This window comes from Castanea sativa, chromosome 9 (genome assembly GCF_040712315.1).
Source record: "Castanea sativa cultivar Marrone di Chiusa Pesio chromosome 9, ASM4071231v1".
NCBI classification, from domain to species: Eukaryota; Viridiplantae; Streptophyta; class Magnoliopsida; order Fagales; family Fagaceae; genus Castanea; species Castanea sativa.
Window position 1 is genome coordinate 38,606,142 of NC_134021.1, and position 17,630 is coordinate 38,623,771.

A 17,630-nucleotide genomic window follows, 5' to 3' on the forward strand; every position below is an offset into this window, starting at 1 on the left:
AGGGGAGGGGGGGGGGGTCCTACCTATGACAATGGACTAGGTATACATTCACATGCATGCACATTATGTTGGTAATATCAATGTGCAAAATTATATGGTGATAAGTACTAGTAGTGCTTCTTTATATTATTACCTTTTTTTTTTCTGATGTTTATATTATTAACTTAAAAGGAAAGACTAGATGTATCAATCCTATTTGCATTTAGTTCCATTTGTTTACTAATTACATGACCTTGCATGTGTGTATGAATAACAAAAGCTCAAAGTCATTTCGGTAATTGCAAACACCAAGGACTATACTACAAGTCAAACTACAACGGTACAATTCTAACTTCTTCTCTCTCTATCCCTTTAGTTTCATTTGCTTTCCTTTCTTTGGGTTGCTTTTAGGTTTGTGATCGACAGTTCGGCACATGTGCCTTGCAAATATAAGTTTGAGAATTTCTTACAAAAGTCTTGAGCCCCACCTTCTAATCTAGCTATAGTCTTTAGAGTTTGTGAGCCAGCTAAGCACGTGAGCCTGGTACAATTTTATTGCTTTTCTTAATTTGTATCATCATATCATTTTTCTTTCATTTATGTATATTGATGCTTTTCATATATATATATATATATATATATATATATATATATATATATATATATATATATATATATATATATATATATATATATATATTAAATGGTTATTATTATGTATATGGGCTTGACATTGATAAATTATTAGATATTAGCTAAAATATAAATTTATAGTTTTAATTGGACTATTGTAGTTTTTTTTTCTTCTTTTGTGCAAGGTTAAGTTTGCTTGGCTTTCTATGAGTATAAGCTCAGGTAAGGATTTTGGGTCTTTTAAGACTAGCATTAAATTTTTTTTGCTCTATGGTTTTGTCTTCTAAAACTTAAATTGAAGTGTACACGTTGATCTGGATTGGAAATCTTATTTAAACTTGTTTAATGAAATTGGTGATGCTTGATATATCTGTGGGTTTTTGATTTGGAGCAAGCAGTTGGCTTGGATGTTGTTATATGGTGGTTAAGTTGATATTGGGAGTGTTGATTTCTTTGTGTATATCTTTTAAGTTTTGAAGTATATCTAGAATTGAACACATAAAGTATTTATCAATTTTTAAACTTTTGATTCTTTTTGGACTAAAAGTAAAGGAGTGTAAGAATGAAATTGTGACTCTTGGTATAATGTGTCACTCCAAAGTATATTGGAAGTATCGATGTTAGAAAACGTTATGTATGACATTTCATTATCTTGATGACTCAATATTCACCTTGTATGAGTGATCAGATATGGATAATAATTGGATGACACTTGGTAAGACACCTAGAGATAGACTAAGTCAACGATATATTGATGGGGTGAATTCATTTCTTAATTTTGCAATGACTGTTGTGGACCAAAGTGGAAAAATTTCATGCCCATGTATTGACTGTTTGAACTGCTGTCAACAATATGCTCACATTGTACAAATTCATTTGCTTCATCGTGGGATTATGTAAGATTATACTAAGTGGTACTATCATGGAGAACCCTGTGAATTAAATGAGCACATTGATGATGAAGAAATGTCAAACAATGATCATTTGAATGGTATTGATGCCTTGGTGGAGGATCAAATTAAAGGGGAATCAAGAGATACAACCTAACAAAAAGAGGAAGTGCGTAATTTTGATAAAGTGTTTAGTGATTCAAAGCATGAGCTGTATCCAGGTTGCACAAATTACACTCTTTTGAAGTTTGTCATTGAGATGCTAAATGTGAGGTAACAACTAACTTGAGTAATAAGGGGCTTGATATGATACTAGACTTGTTGAGTAAGCTTTTACCGAAAGGTAACTTGGTTCTGAGGTCAACTTATGAAGCAAAGATGATATTACGTGACTTGGGATTATCATACGAGCGCATTCATGCGTGTAAAAATGATTGTGCTCTCTTTTGTAAGGAATATGAAAACCTTGATACATGTCCGGTGTGTTAGACGCCTAGATACAAGGATAATAGAACAGGTGGTAAGAAGATTGCTCAAAAAGTATTGCGCTACTTCCCATTGACACTGAGGTTGTGGAGATTATACATGTCTAGAAAAAGAGCTGAGGACATGAGATGGTACATAGAAAAACGTGTGAATGATGGGATATTAAGACATCCAGCTGATAATTAGGAGTAGAAGGAGTTTGATTTGAAACATTGTGAGTTTTCCTTAGAACCTTGCAATGTAAGGTTAAAGTTGGCTACTGATGGTTTTAACCCTTTTGGGAATATGAACAATAACTACATATATGGCCTGTCATACTCATTCCCTATAACCTACCGCCTTGGTTAATTATAAAAGAACCTTATTTTATGATGTCCTTACTTATTCCTGGACCCAATCAACCAAGAAATGAGCTTGATGTTTTCTTGAGGCCATTGGTTGATGAGTTGAAGGAGTTGTGGGAAGATGGTGCACACACTTACGATGCACCTTGTGGTATGCATTTTCAGATGCGTGCCGCTTTGTTGTGGACAATACATGACTATCCTTAATTCGGTAATGTGTTTGGGTGGAGAACAAAAGGTTATCATGCTTGTTACACTTGTAATGATGAACCATATTCGGAGAAAATGGAAAGTAAAATTGGATACACTAACCATCAAGCCTACTTGCCTATCGACCACCCTAGGCGAAGGAGTTGGTCATTCAATGGTAAAATTGAGAAATGGATGAGATCATTGGAGTTACTAATGGAAAAGATAAATGAGCAATTAGACAGAATGCCAAATATGATTTTAGGAAAGGATCTAAACAACAAGAAAAAGCGTCCAATTATTGGGGAACCAAATTGGTCAAAGGGAAGTATCCTATACAAGCTACCATATTGGAGGAAGAAAAAGCTTAAACACAACATTGATGTCATGCATGTTGAAAAAAAATATTAGTGAGAGTACATTCAGAACTTTGTTGGGAATTGAGGGGAAAAACAAGGATACAAACAAGGCACGCAAGGACTTGAAAAATATGGGCAAGGTGTGTTTTGCACCTTAAAGAACATCTTGATGGATCATTTGACAAGCCTCGTGTCTTCTTTTCATTGTATCCTGAAGAAATTGATGGTTTTTATGAATTTTTGAAATCAGTTAAGTATCCAGATGGCTATGCAGCAAACATATCGAGGTCGGTAACCACAAGAAATGGTAGACTATTAAATCTGAAAAGCCATGACTGTCATGTGCTATTACAGCGGATTCTTCCAATTGGGATGCAGGGTTTTGCTAATAAGGACATTTGTACAGTATTGTTTGAGTTGGGCAGTTTCTTTCAAGACTTATGCTCTAGGACCCTAAGGAAGAGCGACTTGGAGAAATTAAAAGGACGTATACTTCTCATACTAAGCCAATTTAAGAAGTACTTTCCTCCAACCTTCTTTGATGTAATGGTTCATCTTACTATTCACCTACCTCGTGAAGCCATTCTTAAAGGACCAGTGCAATATAGATGGATGTATCCCATTGAAAGGTAACTCTCTCCATCCATTAATTATAGATTTATTGTTTTTTTAAGCAAATTATATTGTGTATGTAGTCATACTCCCAATTCATTTTTCCTTAAAGGTTTCTTGGAATGTTAAAAAGATTTGTGTCCAACCGAGCTCGACCAGAAGGTTCAATTGCAAAGGCTTACATTCTTAAAGAGTGTATTAATTTCTCGTCATTATATCTTGATGGAGCTGAAACTGTGCATAATGGAAGGGAAAGTAATGCAGATTGTGGTGAATATGGCCCAGGGTTGATTTTCTCACAAACAGCTCGACCCACTGGGTCTAAGCAGGATAATGCGGGGATGTCACGTGAATTGCGTGATATTGCTAAATGGTATTTGTTGTACAATTGTCCCTAGTTGGAGCTGTATTTAGAGTATGTGAAGTTGTATTTTGATTATGCTTGAATTGTCTTAGCTTAATTTAAATCCCTTGTTTGGAATAGTGAATACAAAAACACATTGCATAATCCAACTGGAGAAGACATAACTCAAATACAACTACAAGAGTTTCCTAAGTGGTTCAAAGAACGTGCAAGAAATTTTGAATTTTGTGACACATTAAATAGTATTAAGTAGTTATATAGTTTTCTCACTACTAATGTCACATGTTGCATGTCAATATGAATTTATAGATTGAAAGAGAACCACTCATCAAAAGTTACAAAACAAATGTGGTCATTAACAAATGGTCCTAAGTTGCTAATGAAAGAATACTCGGTCTGCATGGTCAATGGTGTAAGGTTGCATACAAAAGACTTGGACAATCGTCGTGTAACCTAGAATAACAATGTATCTACAGAAGGGGGCCATAATGGATAAATACACGACTTCTATGGTCATGTGTGCAAAATTTGGGAATTGGAGTATGTATCAATATAGAGTTGTTTTGTTTCAGTGTGAATGGTACAATACTGGTAATAAGACTGGTCGAAGGAGAACGATACGAACTGAGACACATTGCACAAGTATCAATGTGCAAAGTCAATGGTATCAAAATGATCCTTTCATATTACCTAGTCAGGCGAAACAAGTTTTCTACCTTCGTGATACCAAATGAGGTGAACCTTGGAATGTTGTGTAATGCGTACAATATAGAAGAGTGTTTGATGTGCCAGAGGTGGCTGATGGAGAATCTAATAATCAAACAGAAGCTAATGAAGCATTCCAACAAGAAGCCATTAGCGATGTTGTCCCTATCGATGTTGAAGATAATGTTTAATATTGTAAGGGTGGTATTAAAGTTGAGAATATTCCAGAAGGTTTGGGAGAGCAAGAGGATAACAATGAAGATGAAGTGCATAACATTCCTGATCTGATATGGATCCTGATATGGATTATGATATGTACATTTCATTTTTATTTCCTTTGTATATGGAAACGTGTGTTTATAATTTTTGATTCCCTATTATTTGTTCATTTATATTTCTATTTGATGTTCCAGTTTATGTTTCGTACTTGGGAAGAATTTGTAATGAATAGACATTATATTTTATTTTCTAAGTAAATTTATAGTTGCAGAAATGGCCAAAAAGGGCAAAGACACTCATAATAAAATAACAAAATATGAGATAGAAAGAGCACAAAGAATCAAGCAAAACCAAGAGAGAATAAATGCTTTGGGATTGAAACATCTGTTAACTTTTCTGCCTAAATGTGCAAATGTGGGAAGAAAGAGAATAAGTGTTCACGTAGATGACGACGACTATGTACCAGCTATTGGTGATGATAGTTCTTTAAATAATGAGGTATTATATATATGATTTGGTGCATGCGATACTTCGTACTTTGTAATATTGTGATGAAATAACTTGTTTTTTTTATGAATTTAAAAATCTATACATATTTTGGTATGATATAGATGGCACTAGGACATTGCACTCGTTCATGCCGTGAGAAATTTACCCCAACAGTCCCGCATAAGGGCCCATTATTGAGCCTACTTCTCGATGGAGATTTTGAGGTACTATATACATGATTTAGTACCTAAGATACTTTGTAATATTATGTTTGAAATGATCAATGAAAATTATCGATTGAAGATATTTTAAATGATGAAATAACTTGTTTATATCTTAACTTGTGATGAATTTAGATATCTTTATATACTTTTGCATGATATAGATGACTCGTTATAGGCGTGACGAATCTACCCCAGCAGTCCAACATACTAGCCCATCATCGAGCACGCATCTTGGTGGAGATTCTCTTACCCAAATTTCTATTAATGTTGAGGCATAGCTTGTGGGCACACCGTCTACCACGGATGGTGAGATATTTAAATTTCATTACTTGATTTTATAATTACACTATATTTGGTTCACTTGTTGATTTAATTTATATTATGCCTTGATAGAATTGACTAGTAGACGTGCCCGTGGCATGACGCGTGGATTAAGGGTACCAGAACTTGTTGAGAAACATGGGAAGCTACTGGTCTGCATTGCCCTTGAGTTTTGTGCTCCTATTGGTGAACATGCAGGAAAGTTTGCTAGCCAAATTGGTGTACAAATGCATACAAACTTATCCACTATGAATGCTTATAGTTGGAAGAATGTTGATAGCGGTGAAAAAAAGGTGATCATTCAAAATGTGGCGGTACTTTAAATGTTTATAGTTGTCCATGAGCTTGATTTTGTTGTTTTCATTACATTGCTTTATACTTTATGTTGTATTTTATAGTGTATTGTTGATGTTATCACTAAGCGTATTAAATTGGAATGATATTTTCTCTATACATACCTTAATTTGCAGGATCAATTTGATATACAAGGAGAATTTGTACTTGTGAACAAATCTCTAAATACAAAGTGTGGTAGATTATTGAGCAGCCACTATAACAGGTTGTTTGCAAAATATAAAAAAACTTGTGAAGGATGAAGAAAGCACGTATGCAAGAAGCCACCCACCAAAAAATGTCACATGAGAAAAATGGATTGAACTAATTGATGGAAAGTGGAGTGATGAAGATTGGCTGGTAATTAATACTTTGAAAATTTTAATTACAAATGAAGTATGTTCTCACCTTTCACCTAGATAATCCCTACCTATATATGCATTGGATTAATGTTTTATGTAGATCTTATTCTGGTGTCATGTCTACTAGATTATTCATTCTATCAAATTTGTTGGATTAATACTTATTTGAAAGGTGAAGTAGATTTATATTGAAATATATATATATATATATATATATATATATATATATATATATATATATATATATAACTTAAGTCAAAAATTTAATATTTTTCTTGGTCTTTATTCTTTATAGAAAGTCTCAGCAAGAAATGCTAAAAATATAAATAAAGAGGGAACGGTTGATAAATACATTCATAGATGTGGAAACAAGTCACTTGCAATTAGGGTGGATTAGGTGGTGTGTTATTTCAATTTTTCAAAAGCTTAGTACATTACTTGTTGTAATTAATTAACTTGTCTTCTAACAATGAACATCATATAATCAAAGATGGAAAAAATGGAGGTCATATTCCTAAGCTGGCACAAGTCTACTATGATACCCACTTCAATTCAAAGACAAAACAGTGGGTACGCCCTGATTGCGAACATACATATGTATGTATATCTGTACATGCCTTGAGTTTGCAAAACTAGAATATATGTATTTTTATTCTATATATGTTTGCAAAACTAGAACATATATATATATTTCTGATGGTTTCTATTATTTGAAATGACAACAAGAGATGTTGAGAGTACAAGATGAGCATTGTAGCACTCTTGAAGCATAGCCTTTGACCGAAGAGGAGATATCTATGATGATTCTTAAGTCGAGATCTGGCTATATAAATGGACTTGACATGAGGCCTTTCTCATCTCTTAAGACCCTTGCCTCATCTTCCTCAATACTCAACAACTCGAGGGTCAAGTCAAAGAGCTCCAGGATGCAAACTACAAGCTGAAGGGTCAAGTAGAAGAGCTCTAGGATGCAAACTTCAGGCTAGAGGAGAAGATGGATTGCATCATACAATATTTGAGGAGCAAGGGTGACAGTGACATTTGTGGCAATGAGGGGAGCTCATCTACTAGAACACACCTTGGTTAAAGCATTAGTATTGGGACTTGTATATGGTATATGTTGCTATATTTTAGCATAAAAACACAAAAACAAGCATTACCCGGTCTCTCAATCGTAAACATTTTTACAATTGTGCTATAGCAACCTCTTATATGTATGAGGGTACCATAGCACAATTGTGCTACAATCGTGTTTTTTGTTTAATAATGGTGGTGGGTTTTTTTGTTTGTGGTGGTAGTTGGATTTTTTGTTTAATGGTGGTGGTGGGTTTTGTATTAATGATGGCGGCTGGATTTTTTGTTTATTGTGTGGTTGGGTTTTTGTGTTTATGGTGGTGGTCGGGTTTTTTGTTTAATGTTGGTGATGAGTTTTTTTATTTATGGTAGTGACAATGATTTTGTGTTAATGGTGGTGATTGTGTTTTTTGTATAACGGTGCTGGTGGGTTTTTTGTTTATGGTAGTGGCTGAGTCTTTTGTTTGATGTTGGTGGTGAGTTTTTTGTTTATTGTAATGGTTGGGCTTTTTGTTTATGACAATAGCTGCGTTTTTGTGTTAATGGTGGTGGCTGTGTTTTTTGTTTAATGGTGGTGATGAGTTTTTTGTTTATGAATTTTTGTGTTAATGGTGGTGGCTATGCTTTTTGTTTAATGGTGGGGGTTGGGTTTTTTGTTTATGATAGTGGCTGGGTTTTTGTGCTAATGGTGGTGGTTGTGTTTTTTGTTTAATAGTGGTGGTAGCTAAGTTTTTTGTTTATTGTGATGGCTGGGTTTTTTGTTGATGGTCGTGGCTGGGTTTTTGTGTTAATGGTGGTGACTGTGTTTTTTGTTTAATGGTGGTGGTGGGTTTTTTGTTTATGATGGTGGCTGTGGTTTTTGTTTAATGGTGGTGGCTAGTTATTTTTAATAGTGTTGGCTAGAATTTTTATTCGTTGTGGTGGCTGGGTTTGTGTTTATGATGATGGTTGAGTTTTTGTTTTGGATTTCACTTTATTTGTTTTGTTTTAAATTGAGATTTTTCTACATTCTTTATGATTTCTTCATGGTTTGTAATGTAGGCTTGGTTTTTATTTGATGAGAATGTTGTGGGTCTTCTTTCTTTGATAGTTTGGCTTCATATGATGTTGCATTATGATTATTTTATCTAGTTTGTTATAGGGTATTCTGTGGACATTTTCTGCATTGTCTTGCTAATAATTTTTTTTTTTGTAGTACATCTTATTAGGGATATAGGTTTGCAATCTAGTTTGTTATTAATGTATTTTCCTTTATACTTGTGCAGATATGGGATTAGTGGCAAAAAGATAGCTTTTGTGGGACTACTTGAACTCAAATAATTTTCTATAAAGTTTGGAAGCTAAGACATGTATATAAATGGTTGTAATTACTTTGTGAACATCTTTATTGCATTTTTAGATTGTATGGATTTTTTTTATGGATTTGGTTAGAAATGAACAAGTTAATGTAATGGCAAGTAAATGTAAATAATATTAATAAAAAAATAAAATTAGTGACAATAATTTTCGTCACCATAACTGACTATAAGCAGAAATTGGTGACGAAATAATTCGTCACCTGATCTATTGAAATTTTAAAAAATAAACAATCAGTGACTCAAAACTCCATCACCTAATCTATTGAAATTGGGGAGAAAAAATACATTTGGTGAGGAAATATTCCATCACTGAAAATAAAGTTTAATGACAAAAATATTGAGGAAGAACTTTCGTCATCTATCATTTTTTATTGGTGACGAAAGTTTTTCGTCACCTATATTTTTTTATTGATGATGAAACATTTTCGTCATCAATACATCCTGTGACAGAGCTTAGGTGACGAATGTTGTTTCGTCACCATATGTATTCGGTGACGAAATAAGGATATATTGTGACGAAAGGTTTCAACATCATAGTCCACTTTTGTTGTAGTGGATAACAATAAGGTGCTACTCTTCCAACCCCCCCCTTTTTTTATGTTGTGATTTATTTTTGTATAGCAAAGTATTCACATGCTCGATATATGGAAATAAATACTCACATGCTATTGTAAAATATACTTTTATGTTCTCACATGCTACTTATGTACATATCTCACATGTCTTGCTTATATATTCTTTGGAGTTAATATTCACACGTTAGCTATATGGTAAATATCTAATCACATGTATATATATGTACATTGTTTGCAACAAAAAAATAATAATAATAAAAAATCAAAATGCCAAGTATTATATTTTTTCATAAAAAGATAACGTTTAAAATAAATTAAAATGGTGAGCTATATATCTTTGGATAGGCATTGGGGTGTCTAATACATTCCCCACACATAATTAAACTTCCGAGTCCAAAATTTTTGATTCAAAGACTTTTGGTTTACCTTAACTAATGGACCTTTAAAATTTGGTTTAGTTAACTAAGTAACTTAAAATAAAATTAGACATTTAGGTGACAAACTACACCTAATACAAAAAAAATAATTGATAGCGACTCCTAAAATAAAAATAAGAAAAAGGGACTCATACACACACCCCACTCTAGATACACAAGCACACAAGAGTCACGTCACCAAGGACCCAATGTTCGACAAAACCTGAAAATCTCAAATTTTTTGGGGCATCCACAAAAACAACTTTTAACATCAAAACATAACATGAAATGAATGAGAAAACTAGGGTTTGAAGATACCTTTTTCTCTCTTCTATCTCATCCAAATAACCCATGGTCAAAGCTTCTTGCACCTCCGCTATTATCATTCACTGCTACTCCGTTCACTGCCACCATTTAAGACAATGGTTCTCTCAGGCCTTCATTGCAACTCCATGGCTAATCTAAGAATTAAGTTGGGGTTTGTGTTCGATTTGGAATATGGGGTTCATTAATGGTGGGTTTGGGTGAGGAGTTTTGGTTTCATCTAAAATTGTTAAATGATTGTATGGGATTCATTAATGGTGGGTTTGGAGCCTTGGTTCAGGGCCATGAATTTTTTGAGATTAGGCGTAATATTCTGGTTTGGTTTTGTGACGAAGTAGGGTTTAGTGGAGCATAAATGACATAGTGAGTTTCTAACTTCCAAGCCAAATATTTGAGGTAGTGAAGGTTTAGGTTTTGTTTCTAATGCAGTTATGCAACTGAGATGAAAAAATTTCATGGCAAAGGGAGCCAGTAGGATACAAATAATATATTTTTTTAATGGTTTATTTTTTTTCTCAATTTAAAAAGGTTTGGTTGTTGTTTGTATATTTTATTGCCCAAAGAAAAATCTCTCTCTCAAACGAAATGCCAAATTAATGAAGCTAAGGACTATAAAGAGTTGTGCTAAAGACTTATTGTGATTTGTGTCTTGTGATTTATTGGGTTGTGTTAATTTTGGATTATTAAAGTATATACTAAGTTTCACCTCAAATATTCTCATTTTTTGATTCATTTTATGTTATGTTTTGATGTTAAAATTCTTAAATGAAAAAATTATAAATAGGTTACAAAAGTCTAATGGAGCTAATATAACCTCAATTAGATATAATACCAAATTTCTAATCACAGGTAGGTAACTTAAATTTCTGCCAAATTATAGATGGATAAATTGTAATTTGCCCTTTAAAGAAAAAATAATTCATGTTATATATATATATATATATATATATATATATATATATATATATATATATATAAAGTTGATAAATTTGAATTTAATTTATACATCAGAGAGAAAAAAAAATTTCCAATTTGTTTGTTTTTTATTAAATTTCAAACCATAAGAGAGTGTGACTCTTGGTGAAAAAGTGTGACCCTTGACGACGGATCACAACATCTGGCAATGGTTACCGCTATCAAGAGTGCTGTGACATTTCATGAAGGGATGGATATGTTTATATAAACAGAGTAATGGCTCATTTGGATAGATGATGATTATTCTTTTAGTGTGTGATGTTGAAGAGAATAACACACAAACAAATATCTCTCTCATTTTTCTCTTCAATTATATTAGAGTATTTAGGTTGTGAATGTAGTGTGTTTTGTTTTTATAAAAAAAAATCACCATACGAGTCTCAATGATACTCTTTTTTTTTTTTTTGAAAAACTCAATGATTCTCCATATATGAAAGGCATTGCAGAACCCTTATATAAATCATGTTAATTTGTGAATCTAAGGAATGAGAAGGTACGCTTATAAACAAATCACTTGTTTTAATGTTTATCACTTCTGCTTTCCAACAAAACCGATGAAATACGTTTATCCAAACAGTTGGAACATTGCAAATCATTCTTGATAAACTTCAATTTGTCCCAAAAACTTCAACTATTAAAAAATGGTAAATTTTTTTTTTTTTAACTATTATTCTAGCACACATTTTCACATGTGTTAGAATAATTAAATTATTAAATTCATCACTTCTTAATAATTTTTTATACAACTAATAATTTATCAACATTCAGCTTATTAATCCATTATTTTTTTTTTTCTGACAAGCTATTCATGGGTAAGAACTATTTCCCTGATCAAAAAAAAGAAAAGAAAAAAGGAATTATTTCCAAGCCCAACTTGTTTGATTATTGACAACTATATATAGGCCATATGATGGGTTATTTACAAATAGAAATCCTCTATTTCACTTTATACTACGTCAATAATTGTAGTATGTATTGTCAAGTGTCTAATTTCTTTCTATATAAAACTTTAGTTGTTTTATAAAGAAAATTAAAAGAAAAAAAAATGGAAGCAAATTGTAAATAGAGTATAAAGTGGAATACAAAAAAATAGGGTAGAAGATTTGTATTCGGTTACATATAAATATAATACCTTATATCAACTTACTCATGTATACAACTCTTAGTTTTAAAAACCAAACCAAACAGGATGAATGAACTTGGAACCAATTCAGTGCGGTAAAATCTCTTAAAATAGGTCAAAAACCAGTCAAAAACTGAGAACTAGGAGTAAAAGCGATTCTTTAATTTGACCGGTTTTTAAAACCATGATACAACTACAAACCGATAGTCTTGTTAAAAAAACCAGAGCACTAATAAATAGAATCACATACGGACTTGGCACTCTAAAGGGTAAATTAATCATCAATAGAATCAAGATTTTCATAGCAACAGCTCTTCTCTCTTGTCATACAGGGACATGAGTTTCTCACTTAAAATCTCGCACTCCAGTCCATGAGTTCTTTCAACCTGTATAACTCAAAACAGAAAAAGGAAAAATAAAAATTAGAACAACTATAGTATAATTAACAAACTAATATCTTAGAATATTTTTTAAAGGTGATTTGCGTGGTTAAATACTAGTCAATGGAGGTTTTGATACGAATGCTGGAGAAGGAATTGAACTTGAATTAAGTCGGTTAAAATGAATTGACTAAATTAGATGCCTTAACTTGTGTAAATGAAGGATAAACTCGTTATTTAAATATTAAGGGGAAAAAGAATATAGCCCATGGCGTAATGTTAAAGGTTATAGTTTTTTTCAGGTTATATAGGGATACGAAAATTTTTAGAGTTAAATAATTATTTAAATAGTAATTTATCTTCAGAATTCACATTATTAAAAATGCAATAAAAGCCAAAAGCTAATTAAATATATGTATATATCTTACATAATAAGTGAAATAAATAAATAGTGCATCAATTTATGTAAATCACTAATAAGTAGCAGTTCACCATCGACTTGCATAAAATATAAATATTTTATTCACAAATTTTTAAAATGATTCAATTCACACTTGTTTATAATTAGCATTATAATTGAGTGATTCTATTTCTATAATTTAATAATAGAATTACATGTATAATGACATACTTTGAATTTACAATGATATCTACGATCCTAAACAACAAATTATTAACTACTCCTTATTAGTTTTGAAAGAAATCTTTAATATATAAAAAAAGTTAAAAATAAATCAATGGAAAATAAATTGTTAAACAAAACCAATAAAAAAATATGAAATATTATTAAAAATTTAAGGGGCCCAAAAATTTATAAATAAATAAATAAAAACAAGTTTTTGATTAAAGAATAATATGAGTGATGGAGTGCAAAAAGTCAGGGGAGCCCTCCCTCAGCCACTGCTTAAAAGGATGAGATTGAGAATTAAAGAAGTAAAAGGAAGAGACCTATACAATTATCAAAAAAAAAAAAAACAAACCTGAAGATGTAAATTACAAAAAATCCTCCCTCCAAAAGACTCAAATGATGACGCATTTAATACCATAAGCCCATCCTCCTCTAAGTTGCAAAGAATCTCAGATAATGGAGTCTTGTGGACTTTGCCATCTATTGATATTTGAACCACAATTTGCCTATTATCAACACGACTTGCCCAAATAGATATTGAAGTGCTTTGAGCAATGATTTTTGGTTTTTCCTCTTCAAGAGTTTCATTTCCTAGCCTAGAAATCCTTGATAGAAGCTCTTCCTTTTTATGAATAAGTCCCTTCACTTCCTTTTGTAGCTCTGGTATGTATTTTACTACACTTGAAACTGTTTTCGGAATGCTTAACTTCTTCTGTACCACATCAAAAAAAAAAAAAGTCTAAATATTAGTGGAAAAACAGTAATTGAAGATGTTTTAAACATAAATGAAAGAACTAGTACATTCTATGACACTTATTTTTAGCCGAAAGAAGATGAGTGAAGAGTTAAAAAAGAAAGGTGATAGGAATAGACAATTTTTCTACAAACCAGTTTGGAAGAAATTTTCACCGGTCTACTATATGATAACTCAGAAAATAATCCACGTCGACGCATGTGACTTATTTAAATAACTTAATGAATCATATCATAATTATGATGACAAAGTTTTCTTCTAAAACATTTTTGACTTATGCACGTGTTAAACTGCTGCATAATGGGTTGGTGGAAATCTTTGTCGATCATATTAGCCACTTACCTTTCCCTTTACTCCCTCTCCTATCTCTCATTTCTCTTTATTCCAGACATACTCAAACTCTCTTTTCCATCCCCACTCCTCAAGAGAAAGAAGAAAGAAACCAAAATTTAAAAAGGAAAAGAGAGGATTAGTACCGTTCGATATGTGCCTGGAAGCAGGGAACGGAGGGAGGAGTACAAATCATTCACCTTCTTGCGACGATCACGCTCACTAGCATTGTGGTTAAGCTTCTTATGCATTTTTGGGTCACCAGAACTAGTTATTGGCGGCGTAATCAGATCAAGCTCAAATTGTGCCTGCTGAGAAGTAGAGAAATGAATAACTGACCCTATTGTCTCTGAGTCTCCGACGTGGTTGAAATTCTGGTCATAATTTGTGTGATTATTCTCCAAGTACCATCTCGTGGTTGAAACCAAAGATGGTGATAATGCTAACATGATGGATTAGTTGAAGGAGCAGTTTGAGACTCAATTAGTTTGCCAATAAAATGAGATGTTCATGACATGTATTTAACTATTTATAGGTATATATATACAGCAGCCGGCCAGTAGTATCAACCTTAGCAATATTTTATATATAAGAATGAATAAGACGGTTAGCTGAAGTTACATTATAATATATTGGATGATATAAGAGATGATCAAATGATATTGAGTAGCTTCTGAGAAATTGCTATTCGCATATATGTGTTGTCTCTATCCACAAGCGAGAGACAAAGGGTATAGTTGTGTATATGCATGTCATGATTCTAATAACACCAATTTATATGTTTTCTTAATCAATGTTTCTAGATCGTCTAATGATGACATGCCTCCTAACGAATAGTGAATCTACAGTAGTTTAGAAAATTAGGATGTAGATTATCAATATCCATTAACAAATAATAATAATAAGGTCTAAAATAAGTTGGCATTGTTAAAGAACAAGTTGTGATTAATTTGCTCAAACTGAATAACTGTGAAATCTTTCCTAAGACTCACTCAAGTCTCGCTTGAGGAAACACTATAGTGTTGGAGAGTGTATTTCACTTGAAGACCAAATCAAGAAGCTAATTTGTAAGAGAAAAAATCATAAGATTTGGACAATTAATATGCAAATCAAATTCAAATTATGTTTGAGTATTATATGTACTTCCATTATTAAAAATTTGTCCCTTGTAATGTGTTATTAAGCCAAATAGATCAGAATGTAGTCTTTTAGTGCTTATTGGTGTGGTATAGGCCATTAGGCTAAACCACGTAAGTTCTTATCATTAATTCTTTTCTCCTTGCTTACACTTTTGCATCTTTTACAATTTTCTATTATTATTCTCTTTAATTTTCACACTAAGGTCAGCCTATTGCATATGCTTGAGCAAGTTATTAATTAAACAGCTCTAATTAACCCTCACACAAGCATAGTCTATTTTCCGAGTCTATTTGGACCAGATTTGCACTACCTTTTCTTAACCTAACCTATGTATACTTAGTGAGTTCCAGTTAACTCAATTAGTAAAGACTCTGATTGTTGAATAAGAGATCTGAGGTTCAGTTCTTTCCTAGACCAAAAAATTGATTCATGTCTTAGTCTGATAATAAAGAGTACAATCATCATAAACGGACACCATAAGTTAAAACTCTGTAAATAAATAAATAAATAAAAACTTATCTATAATTAATGCTATGACTTTTATGAATAGAAAGGTAGTGCAATTATATTTCCAATTCTGAGTCATTTCTCTATTTCAAAACCATAACCTTATCATTTAGTTCTTGATTTTGCACATTTATGTCATATATATATATATATGTGAATTGGGTTTTAAATTACACATTGTGTAACTTTAAACAATGTTATAACTCTCAATATTTTTTTTTACTTAATGCAAATTTTGACAAATCTACTATTAGATTACATTTTCTTCTTATATTCTTCATACTTGTAAAATTTTAAGATAATCGAACATCAATAACTATATCATCAATTAAATGTTTAAATTTAAGTTTTTGTAGTTTAAATTTATGCATCAAAGATGAGTTTATAGATCAAATAATAAATAACATCTTATTGAAACGAAATTTGGCATGCATGTTAAGAATATAGAGAAAATGTAATCTAACTGTGACCTTTTAAATTATTAATCTCATAAAAGTTATTAAGTGGTATAATATTGCTTAAAGTTATACTAAAGTGTAACTTGAACTCAACCCTATATATATTCTTTTTTTATTATTATTGTTGTCCTATATATTGTTGATTAAGAACTTTGGTAAAACCATATACGGCTAAAACCACATAATATTCAGCCTTGCATTATCGCAGGTAGTGTAAATTTAATGTATGGGCAAGTTTCCTATTCCTCGCCTTTGCCCCACTTTCACTTTGGGGTGGGTCTTTCTTCCCCTGCCTTGTCCTAGCGGGTACCCGCTCTGCCTCCATCACATAGAAGTTTATATATATATATAATTCATTAAAAGTTTATTTAAAATATATAATACATTAAACAAAAACACATAGAACATTAAAAAAAAGTTCTAACATTACAAATCATTCTCAAAGCATAACAATACAATAATTCACGTATTTTAAAACATAAAAACAATTCAAACATGACAATACAACAATTAAAAAAAATTAAAATTCAAAATTTTAAAAAATTAAAATATAAATTCAATAATACAATATAAAAAAACATTATATATGTAAAGTTTGAAGAGTTAAAAAAAAACGTGCACACACACATATGTCTTATAAAAAAAAAGACCCATAATTTTTTTTTTTAATTTTCAAATATAAACGGAGCAGGTGTGGGGGAAAAACTTAGTCCCCATCCCCACCTCATGTGTTATGCAAAGTGAGTAAAACTCATCCCATTAAGGGCAGGTGAAGCAAGTATCTATGGGTGTGGGTTTAAATTGTGATCCGTAAATGTGATATTGAAGGCTCCAAAGTGAAGTGGATGCATCATTCTTGACGGTTCTCATGTAAAAGAATCTAGAGGTTAAAAATGATGCATTATTTATTTCTGTAACTTAGTGGTATAACACATATTTTCCAAAACCAATGCATTAATCATTTGTGGCCGGAATTCGATTAAGAGGAATCATAGATTCCTATTATATCAATTAATTTAACTAAATGCAAGTTATTCCTTTTGTTTATTATTTATTTGAGAAATGCTAATGAATGTCCT

The 17,630-nt window shown here is 31.8% G+C and overlaps 2 protein-coding genes across 2 annotated transcripts; one reads left to right on the forward strand and one right to left on the reverse strand.

Annotated features, from left to right (window-relative positions):
* The first annotated feature begins 2,359 nt into the window (after positions 1-2,359).
* LOC142609180 (uncharacterized) lies at positions 2,360-5,012 on the forward strand. The gene is made up of 7 exons (XM_075780795.1): positions 2,360-2,483; positions 2,571-2,849; positions 3,041-3,509; positions 3,605-3,865; positions 4,429-4,591; positions 4,762-4,876; positions 4,975-5,012. Exons 1-7 carry the CDS (start codon positions 2,360-2,362, stop codon positions 5,010-5,012), a joined length of 1,449 nt encoding a protein of 482 aa, XP_075636910.1.
* Positions 5,013-12,495: 7,483 nt separating this feature from the next.
* On the reverse strand, positions 12,496-15,269 carry LOC142610859 (transcription factor ORG2-like). Its single transcript, XM_075782821.1, has 3 exons — positions 14,593-15,269; positions 13,715-14,074; positions 12,496-12,740 (listed from the first exon to the last, which is right to left on the reverse strand). The coding sequence occupies exons 1-3, from the start codon at positions 14,893-14,895 to the stop codon at positions 12,654-12,656; spliced, it is 750 nt and encodes a 249-aa protein (XP_075638936.1). The 5' UTR covers positions 14,896-15,269; the 3' UTR covers positions 12,496-12,653.
* Positions 15,270-17,630: the final 2,361 nt, after the last annotated feature.